The 23,281-nt window shown below is 40.1% G+C and overlaps 1 protein-coding gene across 1 annotated transcript in view; it reads right to left on the reverse strand.

The window, feature by feature from the left end:
* JAZF1 (JAZF zinc finger 1) overlaps positions 1–23,281 on the reverse strand; it is a 185,048-nt gene that overhangs the window by 84,168 nt on the left and 77,599 nt on the right. The window contains exon 2 of the mRNA XM_030508852.1: positions 4,221–4,293. Coding sequence (XP_030364712.1) covers positions 4,221–4,293 — 73 coding nt within the window. The remainder of the gene's footprint in view (positions 1–4,220; positions 4,294–23,281) is intronic.

Genomic DNA, 23,281 nt, shown 5'->3' on the forward strand with positions numbered 1-23,281 from the left:
CACCATTAAGGAGCCTAGAATTCATGTAATTAAAAGTATTTTGGTAACTTTTTAAAGATTTTAAGATTACAACAGTCTCTGCTTTCAACATTTCCCTAATGTAGCTATTATGTGATTTGCAGTAGAAACACTACATAATGAAAGCAGATTAATTTCAATTGTAGGTACATTCTAGTTTCCTTTTTTTCTCCACTGTGATGAAATTCTTTTAATCAAAGTGATTTCTGTATCTAAGCAAAATTCATTTTGTAGAAAGTGTATGAAATGCACATTTAATTCTATTTTTTTATGACATAGGCTCCAATAATACAAGTTACTATGGACTTCCCACCTTCAATTTTCAAGGTGAAAGGAATTTACTCCAATAAATTATGCTTTCTTCCTATTTCTGGTACTTAACAGCTCAAAGTTGCAGTACATTCTTTAAAACTTCACTGTAAAAGATCTTTAATTCATGAAGTTTTGGAATCAAGGATTTTTACTTTTAGCTTTTTTTTTTTTTTTTTTTTAGTATTACCTTTACAGCTAGAGGAAGTATTTGTATGCCTCTGTTGTCTTCTCACTTGTGTTACTAATGCTGGGATGGTTGGTTTGTTTTAACCAACCCGTTCCCACAACAGCTGCTTTCATCACTAACAGGTAGCCAGCAATATCCACATTAAACAAATTTTCACACATGCAAATACTGAGGAGTCTCTTTCCATTAGACTGCACAAGCCTGAAAGCCTTGACAGTATGCTACGACACCAGGATAATACAGCAAACTCAAGAACCATCGCCTCCAAAGCCCCAGACCAACAAGACTTAGAGGCACAGACAGCACCATCTAAGTTCCAATAAACGCCAAGCAAAATTCATAGTCATGTTAATTAACTTAAACCTATAAATACACTACCTAAAGCAGTAGCATAAGCAATATTAATTATTGCTGCTAATCACTGCATTTCAATGCAAGACAAAACACAAAGGTGTCTTGATCCATATACAAAGGAGATACCTCTAGAAAGTACTGGAGGATGTTGTCCCAAGTGCTCATTTGCAACTACTCCTGGCAGATCACAGCCAGTATCCCACTCATGTAGTACCACCATCGAACTTGCAGACAAACTGCTCCTATATTTATAGGATGGAAACAGATGAACTGCATCTGCTTTGGCAGTAGTGTGTCTTACTGACTCCAATTTTGACTTCTAAGAAAGCAAACCAAAAGTAAATAGGGAACAATCATCAATACTGGGGACTGCATTAAGGCTACACTAATCTTTCAGAAAAGGATTTGCAGCAATGCAGTCAGTGCCTGGTGCAAGTGTTTGATGTAGCGATCGTGACCTATAAATTATGTTTTATCCTCCAGTTTTAAAAGGAACGTTATCTGTCTACATGAGGATCACACACTGTGGAAGCTGCATCTGTGTGTAGTTACTGAAAGCTGTAATGGCAGTAGATCTCCAGCAGAGAAAGAGACCGAGCGTTATAGATTCGGCCGTCGACAATCTGAAGGATGATGTTTCAGAACTTAAGAGCACATACAATACTGCTGTATTAATATGCCTCAGAAAAAAACCAGGGGTAGAAGGGAAATGGAAACAACAGTATGTTTCAGGTTGGAAACAAAGACTTCTGTACCCTTCTGTCTCTACTATCTGCTTTATGGATACTTTATCCTCCCAGCTATCAAACCAGAGGACCCAGATTTATGTTTTGTTTTGTTTTAGCTTATAATGGCCACCATACAACTGGGCAATGGGCAGAGCATAAAGCACACCCACTTAATCTTTCTACCACAACATATATTAAGTGTATATCTTATCACATAATTTTGACAGTCCCTGAGAATCAGAAGTCCGTATTTTCCCAGGCTCCATCAGAGCGTATGGCCCACACAGAACATATTGAATATACAAACCTACAGAGGAAGATTGTTTTAAGGCCTGGAACTCACAGCAGGAACTGAGCTAAGTTCAGTTCCACTTGGAAGCCATAAAAGCATGGGTTTAAAAAAAGTGCAGCAGTATCTGGTGTTTGATATCTAACAGTATGCAACATGTTTATGACATGTATTAGGCTACAAAATCTGAGTTCATAGCCTGGGACAACAAAGCAGAACTTAGCTCTGGCATATGTAGAAGGAAATAGAAAGGCATGTCTTGTAGTGTAATGGATATTGCTGTTCCCTCAAGAGCTGGAACTGCATAGAGCAGGTGGTTCAATGAAAGACATCAGTGCTTTGGAAGAAATTAAAATACAATTAAAAGAGCAATTAAATAGCAGCTGGTTAAAATAACAGTCAATTCAGATTGGGTTTTGCTGTAAGAACAACTCCATTCAGTTCTGCAGAATTATTTCTCAGAATTGAAAGGGTAAGAATGTTTGGACAAAATATGCAGTGAGTAACTAAAACCATCTCAGTCACACAGAACTCAGTTAAAAAGGGTACCAAAACTGTGAAATCCAGAGGAGGTATCACTTTCAAGCTCCTTTAAAAAGTAGTCTCATTCTAAACTGATGATCAAGTCCCATGGTACTTTCTGAGGTCTTAAACCAATTTTTCCCTAATTTTCAAAAAATACTTCCCTCTCCTTCACATTAAGTAAAATAACCACAGAAGCAACAAGAGAAAATGCCCAAGTATATAATGGAAAGAGGGAAATATACCAATGTACATGACAACATATCAAACCTACATACTGAAGAAAAAAACCCCAAACATTTCATACATTGAATGAGATCAACAGAAATAAGTGTTACAAAGGGTCATGGTTAATTTCAAAATATGCTTTAAAGGGCAGGACTGTCTCCAGGAAGAGCAGGAGTTACTTGCCAAGTAGGAAATCAATACCAGCTATTCTTAATCATCATAGTCTCATGCAGTGGAGAAAATTGAGTCATTTGACCAAGTGAACACCACTTCTTACTTTCATACCTCCAAGACTTCCCCCCTCCACCCCCAAACACCATTTCTCTACAGCAAATACTATCCAAAGCCAAACGGTGGATGGATTCTGTGTTTGAAAAAGTTTGTCGGGTTTTGTTGGAGATTTTTATGGGGGCTGGGTGGGTTTGGTTTCATTTTTAACATGAAGTAGAATTGGAAAGAAGAGTTTTGCGTTATGCATGACCCAGGAGTGTTTGAATCAACTCAGCCTATCCTGAAGTCGATTTTGGGGTTAATCTTCCAGACTTGTGAATTTGTATCTCATCCTCCAGACAGCAAAGATACAAAAGGAAACTGATGTCCCATGTAAAAATAACAATCACCTCATACAGAATATTTTCCGAGAAACGCATTTCCAAAATGCAACTAACTGGAACTTCCAACCACAGTACAACTGATCAAAAAAACAGTATGATGTAAAAGAAGGCAAAATAATGAGGAATTACACTTCCTATACAGTGTTCATTTAGAATTAAAAGACAGCTTGGCAAACATACTGAAAAAGGGGCACTGTGACTGCACAAAACCTTGCCATCTTTCCCTTCCATGCAGCACGCTCCATGGCTCACTCTCCTCCCAGAGGAAAAGTAATGAGCTACCTCCACTGAATTCTGCGATGTGCTTAGGTGAGAGGGAAAATAAGGAGCAGCTCTCAGGCTACTCTTTACCATTCACAGCCTGAGACACAAGCAGCCCTTCCATTCCTCCATGCTGGAGTACTCTGGAGGTTTTAGTTCTGCCCTCAGTCAATAACTAAAAAGCCAAAGCTCTGTTATTCAGTTAAGCGCTTTAAAAATTGGCTTTATTTCCTAAAATTTTCCAGGTTTAGGTTATACAGGGCAGGTAAGCAAGATTTTAAAAGATATACATTGTGACTGAAAAACCTCCAAAGTACTGTAAAGAATTCTTGTATGGAACTATTATCAGTTAAATTTCATTTTTCACTGAAAGTAAGAATTCTTTCTCAACTCGTGTTGAGCACAAGAAAGCACAAAAATAAGCAATCTTGTTTTGAACAAGATTTAGCTTGAACATAAAAGGCTAAAACCTCATCCCCTAACCATTTGAGTCGTGCAGCTGAAGGGCTGCTTGTGCCCTGTGTAAAAGTGATTAAAAATTTAGTCAAATTTTAATTCAATTGTCTTTCCAAAACAGGTGTTATCACAATGTCATATAACATGAAACAAAACAGAGTGCGTACATCAGCGTACCATTTTGGCACGTGCATATAGACACATACTGTGCAAACCAAGATCAGTTATACCCCAAAAATAACCACACTTACCTGTTAATGTAACTTAGAGCAACATAGGTTGGCTGCTGAAGTTCTTGTTTCTCTAATACACGTGGGTCTGTATCTGGAATAAAAAATACATACACGGAATTGAGTGTTCTATGTTGACACTGAAACATATGAAACTGTATACTGCAAAACAAGATACAAAATAGCTCAACCCAGTTTATCCATATAAAGTACGCTTAGCACAGCACAATCATTTGTTCATTCATTCTTAAACAGTATTGCATTACTTTATACAAGAATTTGAAACATCAACAGTGATGTAATTTCCAACTGTCACACAAGCTTTCACAATCCCCCACATAAATACTAGTTTTCACTGCTTTCCATGATTTACAGTGTTAAAAGGATCAAGCTTTCTTCTTTTTTAATGTAGCTATTTCTAAATCTGGATGACACATTTCACGATGTTTCAAGAGTGATCAGATCTCTTCAGGTGGGACTTGATACTTCTGCATCTCTGAGTTTTGCCTTCTCCCTTCTCTACAGCTTATTTTCTGAAGCTCTCAATCAGAAAAGTCATACAAAAATGTACTTGAAGCAAAATGCTTGCCAAGCAGACCACTGCCCACCAAGAGCCCTGAAGCAAGCACAGTCCAATTCCCTCAAGTGCCAACTTTCTCACTCAAATGAAATAATATGTTTTCAATCACTGTTTGCATTGTCCTTTTCAGTTAAGTTCTGCTTTTATCTAACTAAGTAGTTGTCTTGATTTAAATTTCTGAAACCGAAACCAAAACCAAGGGAGTATGCCCACAGTTTGCATAGTTTTCTTATAGAAAAAAATAGGGTTATATAGAGGTTTCAAATACAGGCTTGCTCTACGCTGTAGAAATGCACCTTTAGGAGCTGAGCATAAACAGTCTTCAAAAATTCCCAATGGAAAATGTGCACCATGCCTGTGCAGATTACTACACTGTCATTAACAACATTTTATGCATTACTTTAAAAGCAATTCTGGGTGCAACTTCTGCATTTTTAACTACAATGAACACAAACTGCCTTCACTAAATTGCTCCCCATAGCACTGCTGCTATCCATCTTCTACTTCTCAGAAGCATCTATTTTGTGTTGGGGGGGGAGGAACCCCAAACAAAATCTGTATTTTGGATTTTCTTGCTTCATCCTACAACTTCAAGCATTGTTAAAAGCTCATTATCTAGACACACTTGTTTGACCTGATCAGTTGCTTCTGGTGCTTTTTGTGGGTTTTGTTTTGTTTTTAAACCATGAAACAATTATTTTGAAATCTGCCTCTGCTGCCCTGCCTTAAGGAAGATTTTTGACTGAAATGCATGGGGACTGTGCTCGAGGTAGGTGCATTTGTCACGCCACTGCCCGCAGCAGATTATGTCCTTATTCAGTAAGCAGGGAATCCCCTGTCCCACCCCCTTAAAGCTCAGACTGATCCTATTGATCTTTCTTCCTACATCTGCTCCTGCAAAGCTCAGGATTTTGCTAACAGGCCTTTATCAGTATGTCCCTAAAGAGATAAGTACCTTTAAGGAAGTTCAGAGAAGAGAGGTAAAAGCAGAAGTGCCAATCCAACCAGCAACCCCAAGCCTGTCATCCTTAAAAGGAGCAGATCTTGCTGGTGCCTGGGGAAAATCAGCAGTAATCACCAGCACACCATGCTCAGCATTAAGCTAACCAAAGACAGCAAAGCATCAGCTTTGCTGTGTTATCCTTGTAATTCACTTCTCTGAGGAAGTTAGGTTCACACAACACACAAAGATCTTTTACTTGCCTTTGCTTCTACAAAACGCACAGTCATTTAGCAGGCCAAGCGTACAACTGCTGTCATGGTGAGCTCTGTTAGATTTACATGTCAGTGGTTCATGGCCTGCCATGAAACTGTCTCAATCCTGAATGTCTGCAAAGCATTAATCCCAGCCAGGACTATTTCAGAACTGCCTCAACCCAAGCCGAGGGTTAGTGGTTAAATCACTACATTTTTGCTAATCCTATTCTTACATGGGATTAACCTCCACCTATAAACAACAGCTGAAGGAGACAAAATTGGGGCTGTTTTACATCAGTGCTGCATGTGCCTCTGGGAGAGGGCAAGCGAAAGCTGTAACGAACAGTCCACCACCCTTCTGCTGCTCAGCAGTGGCTCGCCATAACGCCAGCTGAAGATGAAAACACAAAGACAAAACCCAAAAATCCCATAACTTCTGCAGGAGCATGGTACCAAAGCACAGAGCAATTCACCTGCTGGCATCTGCACAGAGTCCCACCTCTCAGTACGTGCTGCCTGAGACACAAGGAATACACTGCACACAGTCTATTCAGTGTATCTATCCCTTCCACCTCCACGTATCAGAGGCCACACGTATTTCAAGTCGCTTGTGTTGTGTATCCCAATTTCACCAAAAAATGATCTAGGAGGTGGTCAAGAACATCTCTAGGTGCTAAATTCATAGCACTCAAAATGCTTCACACATTTTTATTCCTCTTGAAACCAGCTGTTGGGTTTCAGTCATGAGAACGTTGCATTCAGTTCTGCACTGTAGCAGAACTATACACACCACTATGGATACTGTTTCTCTTCCCCAGCTACAATAACAGAAGATAAAAAGGACGTACAGAAACTCAACTAGGGCCACCCCATGGCTGTCAGAGAAGAACAGGAAAGAGCAAAAACCAGGCCAGCTGTGCCATGGGTGCCAGCAGCCCTTCCCCAGGTGGAGGGGCATGACGGCAGCACCATCAGCCCCACTACATCCACTTAAAACCTGCACAGCCTTGCTATCCAGGGCACATGTACACTTTGCTCATCACTGCCACCTTTTTTCTCACCATCTTAAAACACCAGCAGTTTGTTCCTTCCCCCCTCCAGTCCCTCTTCCTCATCCTCTGCCCCACCTCAGTGCATTTTCTCTCTCCTAACCCTTGCTGACCCCAATTCTTGCTACTTATCCTGCCCATTCCTCTCCCCTCAAAACGTCCTGACACACAAGTTAAATATCACATGGAGATGTCTATAACCACTTGTTCACTCTTGTACCACAGGACTGAACATATATACTATTGTTTCCCTATACCACCCTCTCCCCCTGCAGCCTCTGATAGCATCCCCACCCTCCTTAGGGTACTTTACTTCCAATTTAGTCAGTCTCTACTTACTTTCTTAATGTTAGTTAGCACACTTTGAAGCGCAGGGTTAATATACGTTATTGTTAACAACTACAGAAAGACCACAACCATCCCAGGCTTGTTTTAAAGAAAAAACAAAACAAAACCAATAACTAGCATTTTTTTCAATCTCTCTTTTTTCAGCTAGCAAACACAGCTACAATGAGATTAAACAGCAGTATTCCCTGATGCTGAACCTTCAAGCCTGGACTACGAGTGCTCTGCTGCTTTCACACCTAAGCACATTCATACAGACTCTAGCACCGTTGTCTAACACCATGCATGCTGCCCAAAGCTACAGTCTCCAAACACATTACCCCACTGACCAGGATGTTGTGGATCAACCAACACTCCCAACTGTTTGACTTGGGGATGAGGAGCAGGGGAGACAAAAATCTGTTCTCAGTCTCACAAAACGGCCCTGTATAATGTTACATGCTTAGTCGATGTTTCTTCAAACACCCATAGGCTGGTCAAAGTCAGCCAAAAGTAGCCTAAATAGTTTCCAAACAGACACCTATAATGGATTAAACACTCACAGATGACAAATCTTTTTCCTGAAAAGCATGCAAGCAGTACAGCCTACAACTAATCTGAGCTCCCCTTCTTATAAGAGAAACATCCAGACAGCACACATAGACAACTACAGATTTTGAAGGGGCTGGTTGATTAGCATCACTCTAACTAGTTACCCTCACTTCTTGAATTAACACGAGCTACCAAAGACTTGCTACTTCATTAGTTTTGCTGTAACACTTCAAATCTGCTAGAACAAACTGCCACCTGCTACACATTAGCTGCCTTCAGTACTTGTCTCTCCTTGTAAGCATTATGTCCCACTGATTTCATTCCACAGTGGGAAGAAAAAAAGCACTATGTACTTTCTGTAATGCTGTGGGGGTTTTTTTAAGCTATGTCCTCTTGTTTTACTGTGATGTTAGATTTTGGAAACCTTGGTGTGCTGATTTTGGCACCACAACAGCTGTTTCTTTCTCTTTTTCTTTAGTGAAATGTTATTAAAATAAATTGTATTTCATATGAACTACCCCAGGATTTGTTCTTTACTATTAAAAGACTGAAGTGTGGGTGCTAACATCCACGAGAGTTACTCAACTTACCATCTATAGGATTAGACACCTCCAATTTCTCACATCCACAACCTGTTTCATACTGGGCAACCAGACAAGTAGTATGAATGTGTAATTAAGGGTAAGACCATCAATTGCACTGTGCCTCTTTGAACTGCTCAGATGAAGCCAGGCATTTTCTGTGGACCATGTCCTAATGAAATGAATCATGGACTACTGAACCAAGCTATGATTATTATATCAACTCAGTCTGTGCAGAAATAACTTGCAGCTTTAAAACACTGCAAAATCCTAAGAGCAAATAATAAAACAGGCATGCACATCCCTCAGCCTTCATCAATTATATAACTTGATTCAACATGAGTATTTTGGCACAAAATGACATGCCACATCTTCATTATTATACAATGGAGCAACAAGTTTTGCCCTACAAGACACAAGGAAGCAGCTTCACATGAGAACTTCACTTTCATAAAGTCCCTGCATTTAAATCGCTGTGAAAAATCACTGCTGACCTTATAAAGGGCACACAGAAAAGTGCTAACAAGTTTCAATGGCATTATTTTACAATTGCAAGCTTTCTTCTTACAGGGACTAGGAAAGGTCACTACCACTAGCAAAGTGGTAAAGACAGCCTCAGAAGAAAAGAAATAATGACTTAAGAGGTAAAATTTAAACTACTCTTCCATGTCTTGAATAAGAAGTGGCCAGTGCTCCTTTTACCCCACTGTGCCAACACTTAACAGGCAGAAGTTGAGGTCAAGATTGACAAGAGTCCAGGTACCTAAAAGACATATGAATCCCTGTTCACATACAAATGAAGCAACTGGGTTGCCAAGTTCTTTTGGTGGCTGTAACCCTCCAACAGATTTCATGATGTTGCAGATATTACATTGAGGGCATGGGGGGCTGGAGGTAGGTGTCCATATCATAAAAAGACTTAGGTTTGAAAAACATGTCTTCTGTTAGCCATGACATTACTTAAGACAAATAGTTGCAACAAAAGCAAAGAGACAAAACTCCCCTTGCCAACCCAAGGGTGTTGTGTTTCTGTTTAATCTTAAAAAGAGTAACAAAATGCCTTAAATGTTATCAAAATAATAGCCCTGAGAAGGATTTTAAAAGCACTATACCTCATATTTACAAGGACCTACATGTGATCTATTTCCCAAGTCACTTGGAGATGTTTATGATAATCTCACCTTTCTGCGCAAGATCACACTGAAGTGAACTGCCAACAGAGAGGTTCCCCCAGACTCACAACTGACTTTGTCAGAAGATCCATACATATGTTCCACTTGCCCACCCCCAGGTTCACCGAGTGCCTGTCTTCTATTTCACTTGGCCTTGAAACGGGCTGATAGAAGTCAGCGCAGCTAGTTAATTAAAACCTACACTTCCTTGAAACCAGCTCGCTTCACTAATGATGCCAAGGTAAACATTTCTGTTGGCTTCCTCAAAACTCCGCAATTGTTCTTACATGGACGTAGCTTAAAAAGCCAGAAACAGATAAATTAAATGTTACTGGAAACTGTTCCCCTTCCAAAGCCTCCACTACAAGGAAGCCATTATGAATTTCGCAGTTTCAGTTCCAAAAGCAGTGTTATTCGGGTCTTCTTATGAATTTAAAGAATAAGGTTTTACACTTATTAACATAGTCCCCTAACTACATCTGTAATAGATTTTTTTTCCCCCTCATCTCCGAAGAGGAGATGATGCTCTACACTTCAAAGATAAAACATCAGAGGATAAATAACATGATTCTGCAGGAGTTTTAAACCTTCCCGACTTCAAGAACACCCCTTCAAGAACTTTTTATATTTACACGCAAGCTAAAGTTCTTTCCAAAACCAAGGTGTTATTGTCACAGAGACAGATTTATCAAAATGTGTGAAACAGGTCAGATACTGAACTTCCCCATTTCCAGATTAAGCTCTCATTAAACAGATGAGTAAGGAAGCTATGTGCAGGCAAGTACAACAAGAAAAGAGTGTATTTATTTCAACTTTCACAGTTTCAATGAACACTAGAAGCTTCAGGATTTTATTTTTTTGTTTTGTTAGTACAAAATTTCCCCTGTTTGGTCTATCCCAGAAGTTGCAAAAATTTCTCACTGCAAACAGTTTATTTCCCTGTCAAATTGCTTGTAAGTGCATGAAACCATGAAAAATAAACCCCAAACAAACCCTGAAAGACACGGTCCACATAAATATGACAAGAAGCTCAGGCAACTACAGTCTTTTTGGGAGACAGTTCTATTGGGCTGACAGTGCTCTACAGGCACTCTGCTGCTGCTCAGACCTGCGCACGTTTCACTAGGCAGCTGATTGATTGCAATTGCCGCCTTACCGCAGAAGGGTAACTGAGTCCAAAGCCAAAGTAAAGCATCATAGGTCACAGCCCAAAGTTTAAACTACTGTGGACTGCTCCTAAAGCAAGCACAAAAAAATTAGCATTAACCTTAACAACTGCAAATGACTTATTACACATGTACGCAACTGGTTAGCAAAAACAAACATCAAACAGAAGGTTTATTTAAATGAAGGCTGCCTCAGGAAAAAAGGCTGACAGGTATATATTTGGAATGCACACACAGGCAGCTGGAAGGCATAGAAAGCAGCATCTGCCTACTTAACACTCTGGTTTAGCACACACTAGCCTCTTCCTACAGGTGCTCCTCACAAGGAAGCAAGGCAGTCTCCATGGAAGTTCCTGAAAACAACAGGAATTTGTAAAAACTGCCTCTTCATAGGAAACATACCCTGATCCCAGGAACATCACCCCAGCATTTCACCTTCACTAAGTGTTATGACTGCAGAACCTGTAAGCAGCAGTCAGAGGTCATCACTGCCAAGAGGGAACATATAAAAAAGGGGTCACAGAAATCCAAAAGCAGCCTGCTGAAAATCAAAGCACAAAACCCTCCAAAAACACCACAACCAACAGCACCCATTCACTGCTGCAGACTAGCACATACGAAATTCCATTTTATAGCGCAAACTCTGTGAGACGCAACTCAGACCTTTGTTGTATGAGAAAATGGTATCTTGTTGGCTGATACAGTATTTCAGATAACCTCCACAGAAACAAATCTGTGCTTTGGTCTTACAGCAAACAGAAGAGTAAAACATTTTGTTACAGAACGCTATTACTGAGCAATAATGTTTCATCCTTGCAAGCTGCCACTATTTAATTCAGACTGTGAACTCTTAAAAGAAATGGCCATCTCTCACCTCCCATTGCCCAGCCAAAACAGGGTTCTGATCACAGCTTCACATGTACTAATTTAATGCATAATTACTGAAAGGATTTCAGGTTAAAACGGTAGCTCAACAACACAACTGAGTAGATCATTTGACATTTTCAGGTTTTAACTTAAAACCAAATAGCCAAGTAAACGTGAACACAAGGGTTTGCAAATGTGCTGACAAGTATCTTTCCTTAAAAAAAAATAAATAAAAAATAGTGATATATGTAAGAAAAAGATTATTTCGGATACAGAGAACAGAAAGGAATGCATGAAGTCCAGTCATGGATCCTGGATCTTTAAAATATTCTAATTTCTGCAATTTAGATAATTACTGCACACTAGTAAGTGACCACAGTGCTCCTCAGATGCTGAAAGCAACCTTTGGATCTGTCATGCTGTCTTCAAGCAGGCAATTAAAGTGAAAAATGAGGGTATGCATAACTTTCCAGTGCCACCTATTATGTATAAATAACACAACACACAAATAAGAACAGGATAGAAGTTCTCAAACCAAACACTTGATCAACTTAGTCATGCCTTCATCTGTTTATTTGAAAAGATATTACTTTGCTACAGTTTTGGTCCTTATTACAGACAATTTACTGCCTTAAGAAGAGATTTCCCTTGCCAGAAACGAAAAAGACTTTCCATTCCTCTGCTCCCAAAATAATCTGTATTAACCAAGGTTGGATAGTATCAAACTTGCTAGGATACCCATGAGGTAGTGGACAGATCAAAACAACTGATCTGTTCCTTTGTTCCTCAGTGGGACAATCTGGTTGACCAGAACTTGCCTGAGGTTGTCCCAAGGCTTACTTTTTTGCTTTACACCAGTTTACAGTACTGTAAACTAAGTGCAGAATTTGTGAAATTCTTTACTTAAATAAAAGGATCATTTACTGTTAGTGTTCTCAGTGGGAAGCTTCATGGTCATGTGCAGCCTGTGATGAACAACATCAGAGCTCCCTTCCTGTCCTTACAAGCTGTGCGAGCTCTCTGCGTGCTGTCCTGCCTTCTCGTCACTTTCCCAAACCCCCTCCCTCTGGCAGGCAAGCACAACTAGCACCCTCTCTCAGCAGAGAAATTCAAGCTGTGGCCTCTTCTGGTCCCATTAGAAGAAGTGCCAATTAGAGATACAGCCCAGTCCACATGGGCCTCCTCAGACCTCCGGCACAGCTAAACAACAGGCCACCAGCTACAGCCTGCAGTTGCCTCTGGCAGAAAGGCTGGCACCTATCAACCAGTTTTTAAGCCATCTGCCATGCACCCACACCTCCAAAATCCAAACTAATACTCCAGCAGCAATTACGAAGCAGGGAGCTGTGTAGGAGGGAATAACCGTAATTCATGAAGAGAATATTACTGTGCACTGCGATTGCAGACATCCTCATAATATTCTCATTAGCTCATGTCTCAATATAAAAAGTAATGCTGTAAATCAAATACTTAATTTCTATTCAAACGGAACGTAATTGCTGGTAACTGGCTGCAGAGCTACAAATGTCAAAAAGGCGCCTTGTGATCTTTCAGATGTAGCGAACTGCAAGCACACTTCATGTGCCGTGATGCCTTTCCACTTGTTATGTTAATTAGTTTTTATTTGAAACATATAATTATTGCTGCAACAAATGCAATAATTAATGGTTACTTTTAATAGGTAAAATTTCCATTAATCAAATCAACAGGAGATCAGCAGAGTGCTAGAAAGGTCTCTTGGACTAAAAGAAAAAAAGAGAGTCTGCTGCTACTTTTATTTTACTTTTTAAATTGTGAGATGCATTCAATTTTTAAGCATCTGAAACGTTAACATCTTGCTTGAAACTTCTAAGTGCAAATATACTTAATGAAGCTTGAAATAGAGAAAAATTAGAATGCCATTTTCACAGAATTTCCCAACATTTAATTGAAATAAAATAATCTCATGAGGCGCTGCTGAAGAGTGTTAAAATAAAAAGTCCATTTGCACTTAACAGTCAAGCACACAGGACATAACATATATTATCAGTAATCTCCCAAATGATCCCATTTCAATAATGAAATGAGTATTTTAATTCCTTACCACACTATGATGTTTCTTTTGTCTGAGAGTATTAAAACCTCACACACTATGGAAAAGCACTCACCTTCGATTCACACGAATTGGGGAAGATCCCCAAAATTATTAAAAGAGGGATATTATTCTGTACCAAAACAATGATAAAAGTACCTTATGGCATGTAGCGCTGCCCCAACACACCCCAGCACGATGGTCTTTTTAATCACTACTTTATGCCCTGATTACACTCAGTGCACCACAGTTATGCTGGCAGAGCCCTCAAATGGGACACAGCAAGAGGACATCACAAGGACTTCCCTTGTTGACACAGTTGTATCACCTCCCCAGATGACACAAAGGGCCAATAAAAACCAGTGTGCCCACATGGATGTGATCCCCCCAGATGAGAGCTGGTGTGGGGATGCCTGCCGGGGAAAACATGTTTCTCACCCTGTGCTGACAGACTGGAGAGAACGGAGGAAAAGGGCTGGAAGGTGCTTCCCAGCAAGGACCCAGCCCTGCACGGAGATTTTCTAGGTGTTCAGTCAAAACCCTCCGTTTCCAAAATTCACACATTTCTCCACTCTCTAAGGTCATACACATCACTAACCCATTACATTCAGAAGCCGACTTAACAGAAAAATGAGGAGCATTCATCTCGCATTCAGCATTTTGCCAAAATTATGAGGAAATAATTTTTGGAGTTGGCAATGGATTGATTCAGAGTTGTGTTTAGAGAGTTTCTACCCAGGCCTGGCTTGGGTAAATCCATTGGGAGGGTTTGGTCTTTTTTGGGCAAAACTTGGTAACTGGAAGTAGAAAAGCAATCTTTACATAAACCACAAGTCTGTGCTTTTTCAAATCAAGCATGTGAGTACATGCTTAAATCCATAATCTAGGATAAACAGTTTTGCATAAAGCAAGCAATTATTTCAAAACAGCCAGTTTTCCTGTTAAAAAAAATGGAAAATTTATAGGTTTGTGTTTCGCTTTTTTATTATTACTCAAATACTCAAACCCTTGTTCTCATCTAGTTTTAATAATGCAAACCTGGCTAAACATTCCAAAACAAATAAAACCTAGTATTACTTTAAATAAAAGTTCAAAATATATATCTTGACAGTTCTGATGCTTGAGGGTTTTATTTCCCAAAGTAGTAATGATGTCCAGGAGTTAAAATAATATGATTATATCCCAACTCCATGGCCAGCTAAACCACAACTGAACTGCAGTGGCACATATTTCATTTGCAATGTCAGAAGATCTCCATTTTCAGACTATCAACATAGCACTAAATTTTCAAATGTCACTGAAAACAGGCCACTTCTAATTTTGGCTGGAAATACTAAATGAACCACTATAGGCAGTGCAGCTAATATTTCACAAGTTAAATGTCTTCATCTTTACCAGGAATCAAAAAGGAAAGCTTTTTACTGTAGGTTATTTACTGTGTTTTCACTCCTCTGCAAACACTGGTTGTGGGAATTCTTGTTTTATTTTGAGAGAGGGTTGTATTAGAAGGAAACAATACGTATTTTTCCTGTGAGTCACTAGAATTGCTATAAGAAGCTTATCTTCTAGGCTACTACTTTGCTCAGTCTTGTAGGAGACAGACTGGATTCTTAATCTTCACTTCTTGCTGACAGGAACAGGGAGCGCACAAAACTAAGCAATTTCTTGTAAGGAAGAAGGAAATGGCACCGTTACTTAGTGTTACTCAAGAGAAGCTCCCTCCAGAAGATGGCAACCATGCCTGGTGGAGCAAGGGCGGGAAGCAGCTGCGTTCTTACACACTGCCAGGTGCTCAGATAACCTTTATCTCCCGAAATATCTTTTCCAAAATTCATTTGGACATACTGTGTCTTACACAATTTTATTATTTCACTGGAAATAATTTCACCACCAATGGTCCTTATCCAAGACTATGAGCAACTCCACATTTGTCACCAGTGGATGTTTCACATCCAGCAGCAAGCCTGCCCCGCAGGGAATACGAAACACACACATATACATATGATACATCAGTACATTTCTTGCAGGGAGCAGGGGTGGGGTGAGGTGTGAGGGTGACCTTTTAAGAGGAAGACATCATCACTGAAAATAGAACAGAAATATGAACCTAATACTGTGAGATGAAAAATCTATTTCTCTGCAAACAAACTGACAATAAACCTAGATAAAAAAATTATCCCAGACTGCACCTTTTAAATGTCTAACACTCAATCACTGGGATGACAAGGACTGGCATTTAAAAGTGCTGTTAACCATCAACCTTGAGCAACAAGACTATTTTGTTTGCCCTTAAGTATTGACAGCAGAGCAGAACCTCTGCACTTTTGTACCTTTGATAACTGTTCTTGAAAAAGAATTTAAAATTATCTTGAGAACTAGTAAGGTGAAATAGATTATTTCATGTGCTGAAGTTACTGCTTCAGTTCCAGTATCTCCATGCACTGGAAGCCACGTGTGGTAAGTGGTTAGTTACCCACCACCATGAATGACATCCGGCTACCTGAGTTCAGCTCCTAAAGAACAGAGTTTGCAGAGCAAGGAAGAGGTCTCACAGCTTGATCAAAACTAGACCCTGTCAGTGCAGTCTCACGATGATGGCCTCAACTGACACATCACAAAAATCACCCAACCACTCGTGAACTGAGGCTTACAGAGGGATGCGAGAAGACATTTTCTGCTGTGCCAGTTTCCTTGGTAAGAAAACTTCCAAGTTTTCTTGGCTTCTTCCTCAACATTAAGCCCAGTGATGGTTTCCGCACGCTGACTCACCCTGGTGTCTCATCCGCAGGGGAAGGAGCGGGAGGGGAGCACAGCTGTAACTCTCCGAGAGAAAGCCGCTTTTAACTCCTAACCCCACCAGCCACTGAGGGGAAACACCCTTCCCACACGGGCAGCTGCGGCCACTCCTTCACAGGGAGACACAAGCGCAAAGCAACGCCTCGTACGAAATAGCTCTGGGGGGAAAAGCCATGCCGCCGGGGGCGGGCCGCTAAAGCGCCGAGGATCAGTACGCACAGGATTTACCACAGTGTTCGCAAACCACCCGTGCGCCTGCCCGCAGGGACGAGCGCGGCGCTCCCCGCCCGCCCGGCGGACCCGTCCGTCCGTCCGTCCTGCCCGGCTGAAGGCGGACGCCGCTGCCCTGAGGAGAGCCGGGCCCGCCGCGCCCCCTCCTGGCGGCGCCAAGAGCGCGCCCCGGCCGGCAGCGCCGCTCTCCCGCCCGCCGCCATTTGCCTTCCCGAGCAGCCGAAGCTGCTGTCCTTTGGTAAGGCGGTATTTCACCTCCCGTAAAAGGAAGCGAGTTTGAACTGTTTCGCACCGAGTTTTGTCTTTACAAGGCACCAGAGGCAGCTGCGACGTTTCCCCTGTTACTTCTGGCAGAGCATTTAGTCCCTCAGGTGCTCTCTGCCAGTGGTGATGGGGAAAGATGGTAGGGAGGTTCCACATTTAGTAACATAATAAATACACTGTTCCTGACAGGGGAAGCCAAAGTGGTCAGTCAGAGCAAGTGACTCTGAGCGTGACAGCCTGCCACGGAAACATGGGGCACTGCGAGTGCCACATGGAAGCCCTGGCTCTGACGACAGGCCACAGCATGTTGAAGCAGGGCACACAAAATGGCTTCCCCGTGAACATGGCAGGTACGCTGTTCACCTGCGCAGGAGAGGGGCACGCTGCAGCCTTATTGCCACTCAGTACCGTTAAAACATTCCTGTTAGAACTTAAAATGTCATTTCTTTCGAAACAAAAAGGCATTGACATACTTCTACTTCCAGTAGCTCTGATGTAGAGAAAACCTGAATCAGACTGAATTAAAGTAAGCCTCAATGTCTTTGAAAGCCAAAACTTAAGGCAGGGGAATAAAGCTTACATATATATATAAGCTTTATATATATATATATATAAAAGTTTAAAATAGAACATTCAGATAAGCCTCAAAATGATGATGTTGAGATTAAAGGAAATCAATAAGCTTAATAATCAATGATGTTTTAAGTCCAATGCATGTTCTTACACATCCTAGTTTTACTTCATTATCCCAATGAAAATCATGCTGTGTTCAACAACTATAAACGAATTTTCCAGTGTGAACACAAAGGAAATGCAGTAAGTTACCAATTCCTTTAAAATTCTCTCTTTGCCCTCACATAGAATTCAAATATAGAATTATTAATCAAATAGGCACATCAATGAATATAAAGTTAGGTTACCAGATTAAAAGTAAATAAAAAAATTATTTACAATTAAGACAACAGGAAGACTATTCACTAAAAAAGCTCACAGAACATTCCATGCAACTCTTCAGCTTCCACAGTTTTGCCTGATATTCATGTAAGCTGAAGTGTCTGTACTTCCTTCATGTTCCACGTGATAGGAAGCAACAGAAGGGAACTGCACTTTTCACTGCACAGGTGAAACTGGTGCTCAAGGTTCACATAAGCCAGGCTCAGGAAGGCTTCCTAGCAGAGAAAACTCATTTTCTGCTCAGAACATCTAAGATGATCAAGCAATCTAATAAATGCACTGGTATGGCAAAAATACTTTTAAATTAAGTTAGGGTAAGACAAAAGATACAAATGAGAAAATTTCCTACAAACAGTAAAATTTCTCCTTGCGTGGAATGTTATATGAAGAAAATCTGTTCAACCGTTTTTGCAGGTGAGCTTGAAATATTGTGAATTTCTGATGTCTTGTAAGAATGCAGACAAGCAATGCCTCACTCCTAGCTCAGTAAAACTTCAAAAGGTAGTACTGCTGTTATAAAAGTGTTAAACCACTAAACCATCAGTTATTTTGCTTTTTTTATGTGTTGTAAGTAAGTAGAAGAACTTGGGAACAGGTAGGGGGGAAAGGAGGACATCAGTGATGTTGAAAACTCGAGCAAGGCCTTCTCAGATCATGATACATAAATACCTACAGTACATGTACACCTTCCCTAGTATCTCAACAAAAAGCTGCATGTTTCTCTAAACAATCCAACTGCTAATTTTACATTTAATTGCCTCAAAAAAAATTTTACTTCCTAAAGTGATAGTTTAGTACTTTCTAAATTCTAGTATTACTACTAAACAGCAATTAACTCTTAAGAGGTTGATAGCGTCCTCCATTATTACAGCAATAAATACTAATATTTTTATTCTGTACTGTTTCTCCTCTGATCAACAGCTGATTATGAAATAAAAAGCACAGTATACATTTATCAAAATTATTTAAGGGATATGATAAAATGAAAACACTTGGTAGATAAAGGTTGGAGCATTAAGTAATTTGGCCCAAAAAGACCATCACTCTATAGAAAAGACACTTTCAAATTTAAATATAATAGTTCTCAAAATGTATTTCAATAATCACTTTATGACTGGAACTGCACGTAACAGAAGAAAAAAAAGTAACATCACCTTTCCAAGTCTGTTACCTACATGGAACAGCAGATGGCTTCCCATTTGTAGGCTGTTTCTCTCTTCTCGAGAAATAGCTTTAAAAGTTTAACCAAACTCTTTAAAATGTTTCCATCAAACACTTACTTAAAAAGCTATGGCCAATTAAAAGGGTACTTGTTCAGAGCAAGAGCTTGTTTGGTTTGCTGTTTCTAAACAAACTAATAAAAGAATCCATTTGGCAAAAAAATCTTTCTACAGGTTCAGCAGACACCTGCATATCAGCATCAGGACAATATAACTGCATTCCTGCTAGGATTAGTTCATGATATTTAACTAAAGTTGCTTTGAACTCTCTTTGTATTCAGAACTAACATGGAGTAAATAAGCGTAGTGGTTGGATTACAAGAGAAATTAAGACCACCAGCAAGAATACTCTTCTCCCTCAAAGCATTTTCCCTGCCCCACTCAATAAGCCTTTTCTATTCCCTACTCCTCTTTCTGAGACATTTACCAAGGCTAAGTGAAATATCTACCTCTCCACTCAGTTCGGATTTTAGCAGCTTTTAATATTCATTCCTTAATGCAGTGTCTTCATAAATGCTCACCCCATACTCTACAGAGTGGCATTGATTTGCAGTGAGAAGCAGAGAAATGGCTAGAAACTCCTTCATAATTTATTCTAGCTCTAAAGCTTTTCACTGCAGTCAGTAGACTACCTAATAGCCCAGTCAAAATGAAGACAAACATCTTCTATGACAGACAACTGTGGGGAAGGTGGCATGAATTAAAGAGTATGGAAATAAACACCTTAGACAAACCACCTCGGTGGGAGACTGACATTGTCTGCCTGCCAGTAAACTGTACACGAGATGCTTAGAGAAGCCCCGTAACAAAGAAAGAGCTGCATGTTTTTCTAAGGTTCCCATGTCAGCACCACCCCTGAAGCCAGAAACATTAATAACTTTTCTTTTGCTTTTCTTCTTTCTGGGGAGGGGAAGGGAGTTGAAATCAAAACAAAGTATCTAAAGAAGATTCATTTTACTGCTGGTTGAAATTTGTCCATGCCAAGTACTGATGTAAAACGCTGGGGTTGAAGGTTTCTTGTTTTTGTTTTGAAAGGGGTAACAAGAGTCCTACAATTTGGCTGTCCTGTAAAAAGCTTCAGGCACTCCTTACCAGAGGCTCTCCACTGCATCAGCTCTGACGCCAAGCTTGCCAATTCGATGAGGTAATTGGCCTTGCTTATATGTTTTCCTAATTAGGTCTAACCTTTCCTCCTTTACATATTTGGAAAACACTTTACTAAATTCAGTAACAATGAAATGTACCAGACTGACAGCTGTCAAAAAATGCCCTCTGTATTACCCTGGTGAGATGAATTTCAGTATGAACAGTGAAAATACAAGTTTTTCTATTGTTGTATCATTGGGATAAACACTTTCCAGCTTCCAAGTCTGAAGGCATGTACTGGCACATCATTCCAATAAAGGATGAGACCCAAATATTCCGCCAACCCACTGCAATCTGACTTCAACAGAAAGAACTCCGGTAGAATGGGCTGCACAAGGCAGGCACAAGGAAGGTACAACATGCTTTAACATCTAAATCATCAGTGGACTAGAACAGAGGTGAATGACAGGAGAGAGACTGCACTAGTCATGATACAGCCTGAGGTAGTGTCTGCTGGAAAGACAATAGTCCATTCTCCATGTCCATGCAATAAATGGCCTTCTCTCTGCAGCTACCAGCTAAGATTATAAATCAGCATGTTTCACAATATTAAAAGCCACTCCAGCTGCAAAGGAACCAAGACCATAAATTCTTTTCAATGCACCTTTGAACAGCATCAGGCAGTAGCGAGGCTTTCCTGAGAACAGCTAGACAGCTATAAAATAGCTGCTTCAAATTTAGTTTCTCTTACAGGAGGTGGAAAAGACCTGTATGAACTGTTTAATTAACAGATCAAACCAGCAAGGGCCATGAGGAAAAAATTCAGCTCTTAAACAAAAGGTTTTAATTCTGTTTCTTCAAAAGATTATATTTTATATTCTATGTGGTATTTCTGAATTAAGACAAAAACCTGGTTTGAAGAATATCTCCAGATCTCTTCTCCCTACTGCTACTAATGCATATCAAGTTAGCAGTGGGGATACAGTTTGAGGTATTTGTCAAAAGGATCAGCATGCTACCTAGAGGTCTGGGGAATCCACACACGAGCTCTTTCTCACATAGGCATGAAAAAGGTCATTGCTAATCAGTTTCTTTTCTCATATAAAGTCAAACTGCTCTTAATCTCCAGCTAATCACTTAATTTACCAAAAAGGAAAGTAACTACTGTTTCTGCAACTCAGCAGCAGCTGTAGTTCCCCTCGTGTGTTTCCTATGCAAATTCTACTAGACCTGGTTATTTAAGAGCAAGTTTAGAGCAGAAGGGAAAGGAACATCATAGTATCTGCTGTGACCACTAAAGCATCCTTGAATTCTCTGGCTAACAATGATTAATAGCTGCAATTATTGCTCAGTGCTTTCACTGAGACTTCAATGTGAGAAGAGCATGTTATGAAATCTGAACGGATGTCATCAGTAAAAGAACCACAGTTACTTTTCTTTAGTCTAGTTATGCTCAACATGAATCTAGAAAGGAGCCTATGAGCTAGCACAATGTCTGGAATAGTAGACATGGAGACAGTAACAAGCTACGCCATGTATCTCTAAGACAGGACCCCTGAGAGAAGATGTGAGAGTTTCATGGACTCTGTAGAACAGATTAGGAGATGACAGAATAGTATATCCTTCTCTGCTTCTTACAGCAAGTCTGGACACAGTCCTGGTCTCCAGCATAACCAAAACATTCTAAATCTTGTTTTCTGTCCAGGTATAAGATCTTCATGTAACAAGAAGCAGCTTCATTCCTCCAGATTTAAAGCAAAGATGAAATAGAATTGTCATGAGGCAACTGGAAAAACACTGCATGCAAAGTATTGTTTCATAAATAATAGAGCGAATGTTCTGCACTGGCTAGGATCAAAGGCTACAAGTTCCATTTCCAGCTCAGCCACAGACTGCTTAACACCTCAACCCTTCTTTTTGCTGTAGATAAAATACAGTGAGATTCCTTATGCTACATTACATTTGCTGGTACAACTGAGTATCTACAATGAGACGTGGAGCATAACTGTACTTAAAAATCTTGTCATAAACACTTCTTTTCACAGTTCCAACAAAAACAAAATGCCATTTGCCTGCATTATTACCAGTAGTATTAAGACAGTGATACTTTACAGTGTACCACTGTAAATAAAGACACAAAGAACTCAAGCTGTAAAGTACAATGCTGAGGAGAAAATGCAAGAGATTCTATCTTGTCAACATATATAACCTTTTCACTGCCTGTATCCAAACATTCAACGATCTACAAGTGCTTGGAGCCACCAAAACAGAGTGGTCGGGGTGGGTGGGGAGGATAACACCCAAAACCACCACTACCACCCTGAAAATCAAAAAGAAGCACTCAGTTTGAGTTCACTGTCATGTTCCTGGCAAAATGTCTGCTGAAGCACTACGGAGATTTTTATGGGCCTAGAGGAGACACTGAAGAAATACAAACAAATCAATGAATACCAGCAGTGAGAGATAAACAGTTTCAAATGCTTCATATAACTAGAATCACTTTGCAGCCAGATTCAGTGCCAAGATGAAAACTTGGAAGGCTTCTGTCAGACTATTTCCAATTACAGTGCTTTATGAAAACACAGGGGATACAGTATGCCTTGATGAGAAAAACCAGTGTATATATAAGCTCATCATCCTTGAGCAGAAAGCACTGAGGTAAGTACTAGTTGTTATGGATACGTCTGCATAAGTAATGGAAGTTATTGCATCTAACCTTCAGTTTTCATTTATTTTGTATTGGAGGGTGGGGGTGTATGCACAGAGGTTTATGTTACAAACTTCCATCTGCCACAAAATACTGAAGTGTTCTTACATTGTGTGACTGAAAAAATACCTTCAAGCAATGAGTTTAATGTAAACCCAGAGGAATCAAGTATGAGGATACTTAGAAGCCTTTAGAAGACCTTGAAAAATGCACTGCTAATTGTTCTTTAATCAGTTTGTGTATTGCTCAGAGGTTTAAGAACTAT

Source organism: Strigops habroptila, chromosome 1 (genome assembly GCF_004027225.2).
Source record: "Strigops habroptila isolate Jane chromosome 1, bStrHab1.2.pri, whole genome shotgun sequence".
Classification (NCBI taxonomy): Eukaryota; Metazoa; Chordata; class Aves; order Psittaciformes; family Psittacidae; genus Strigops; species Strigops habroptila.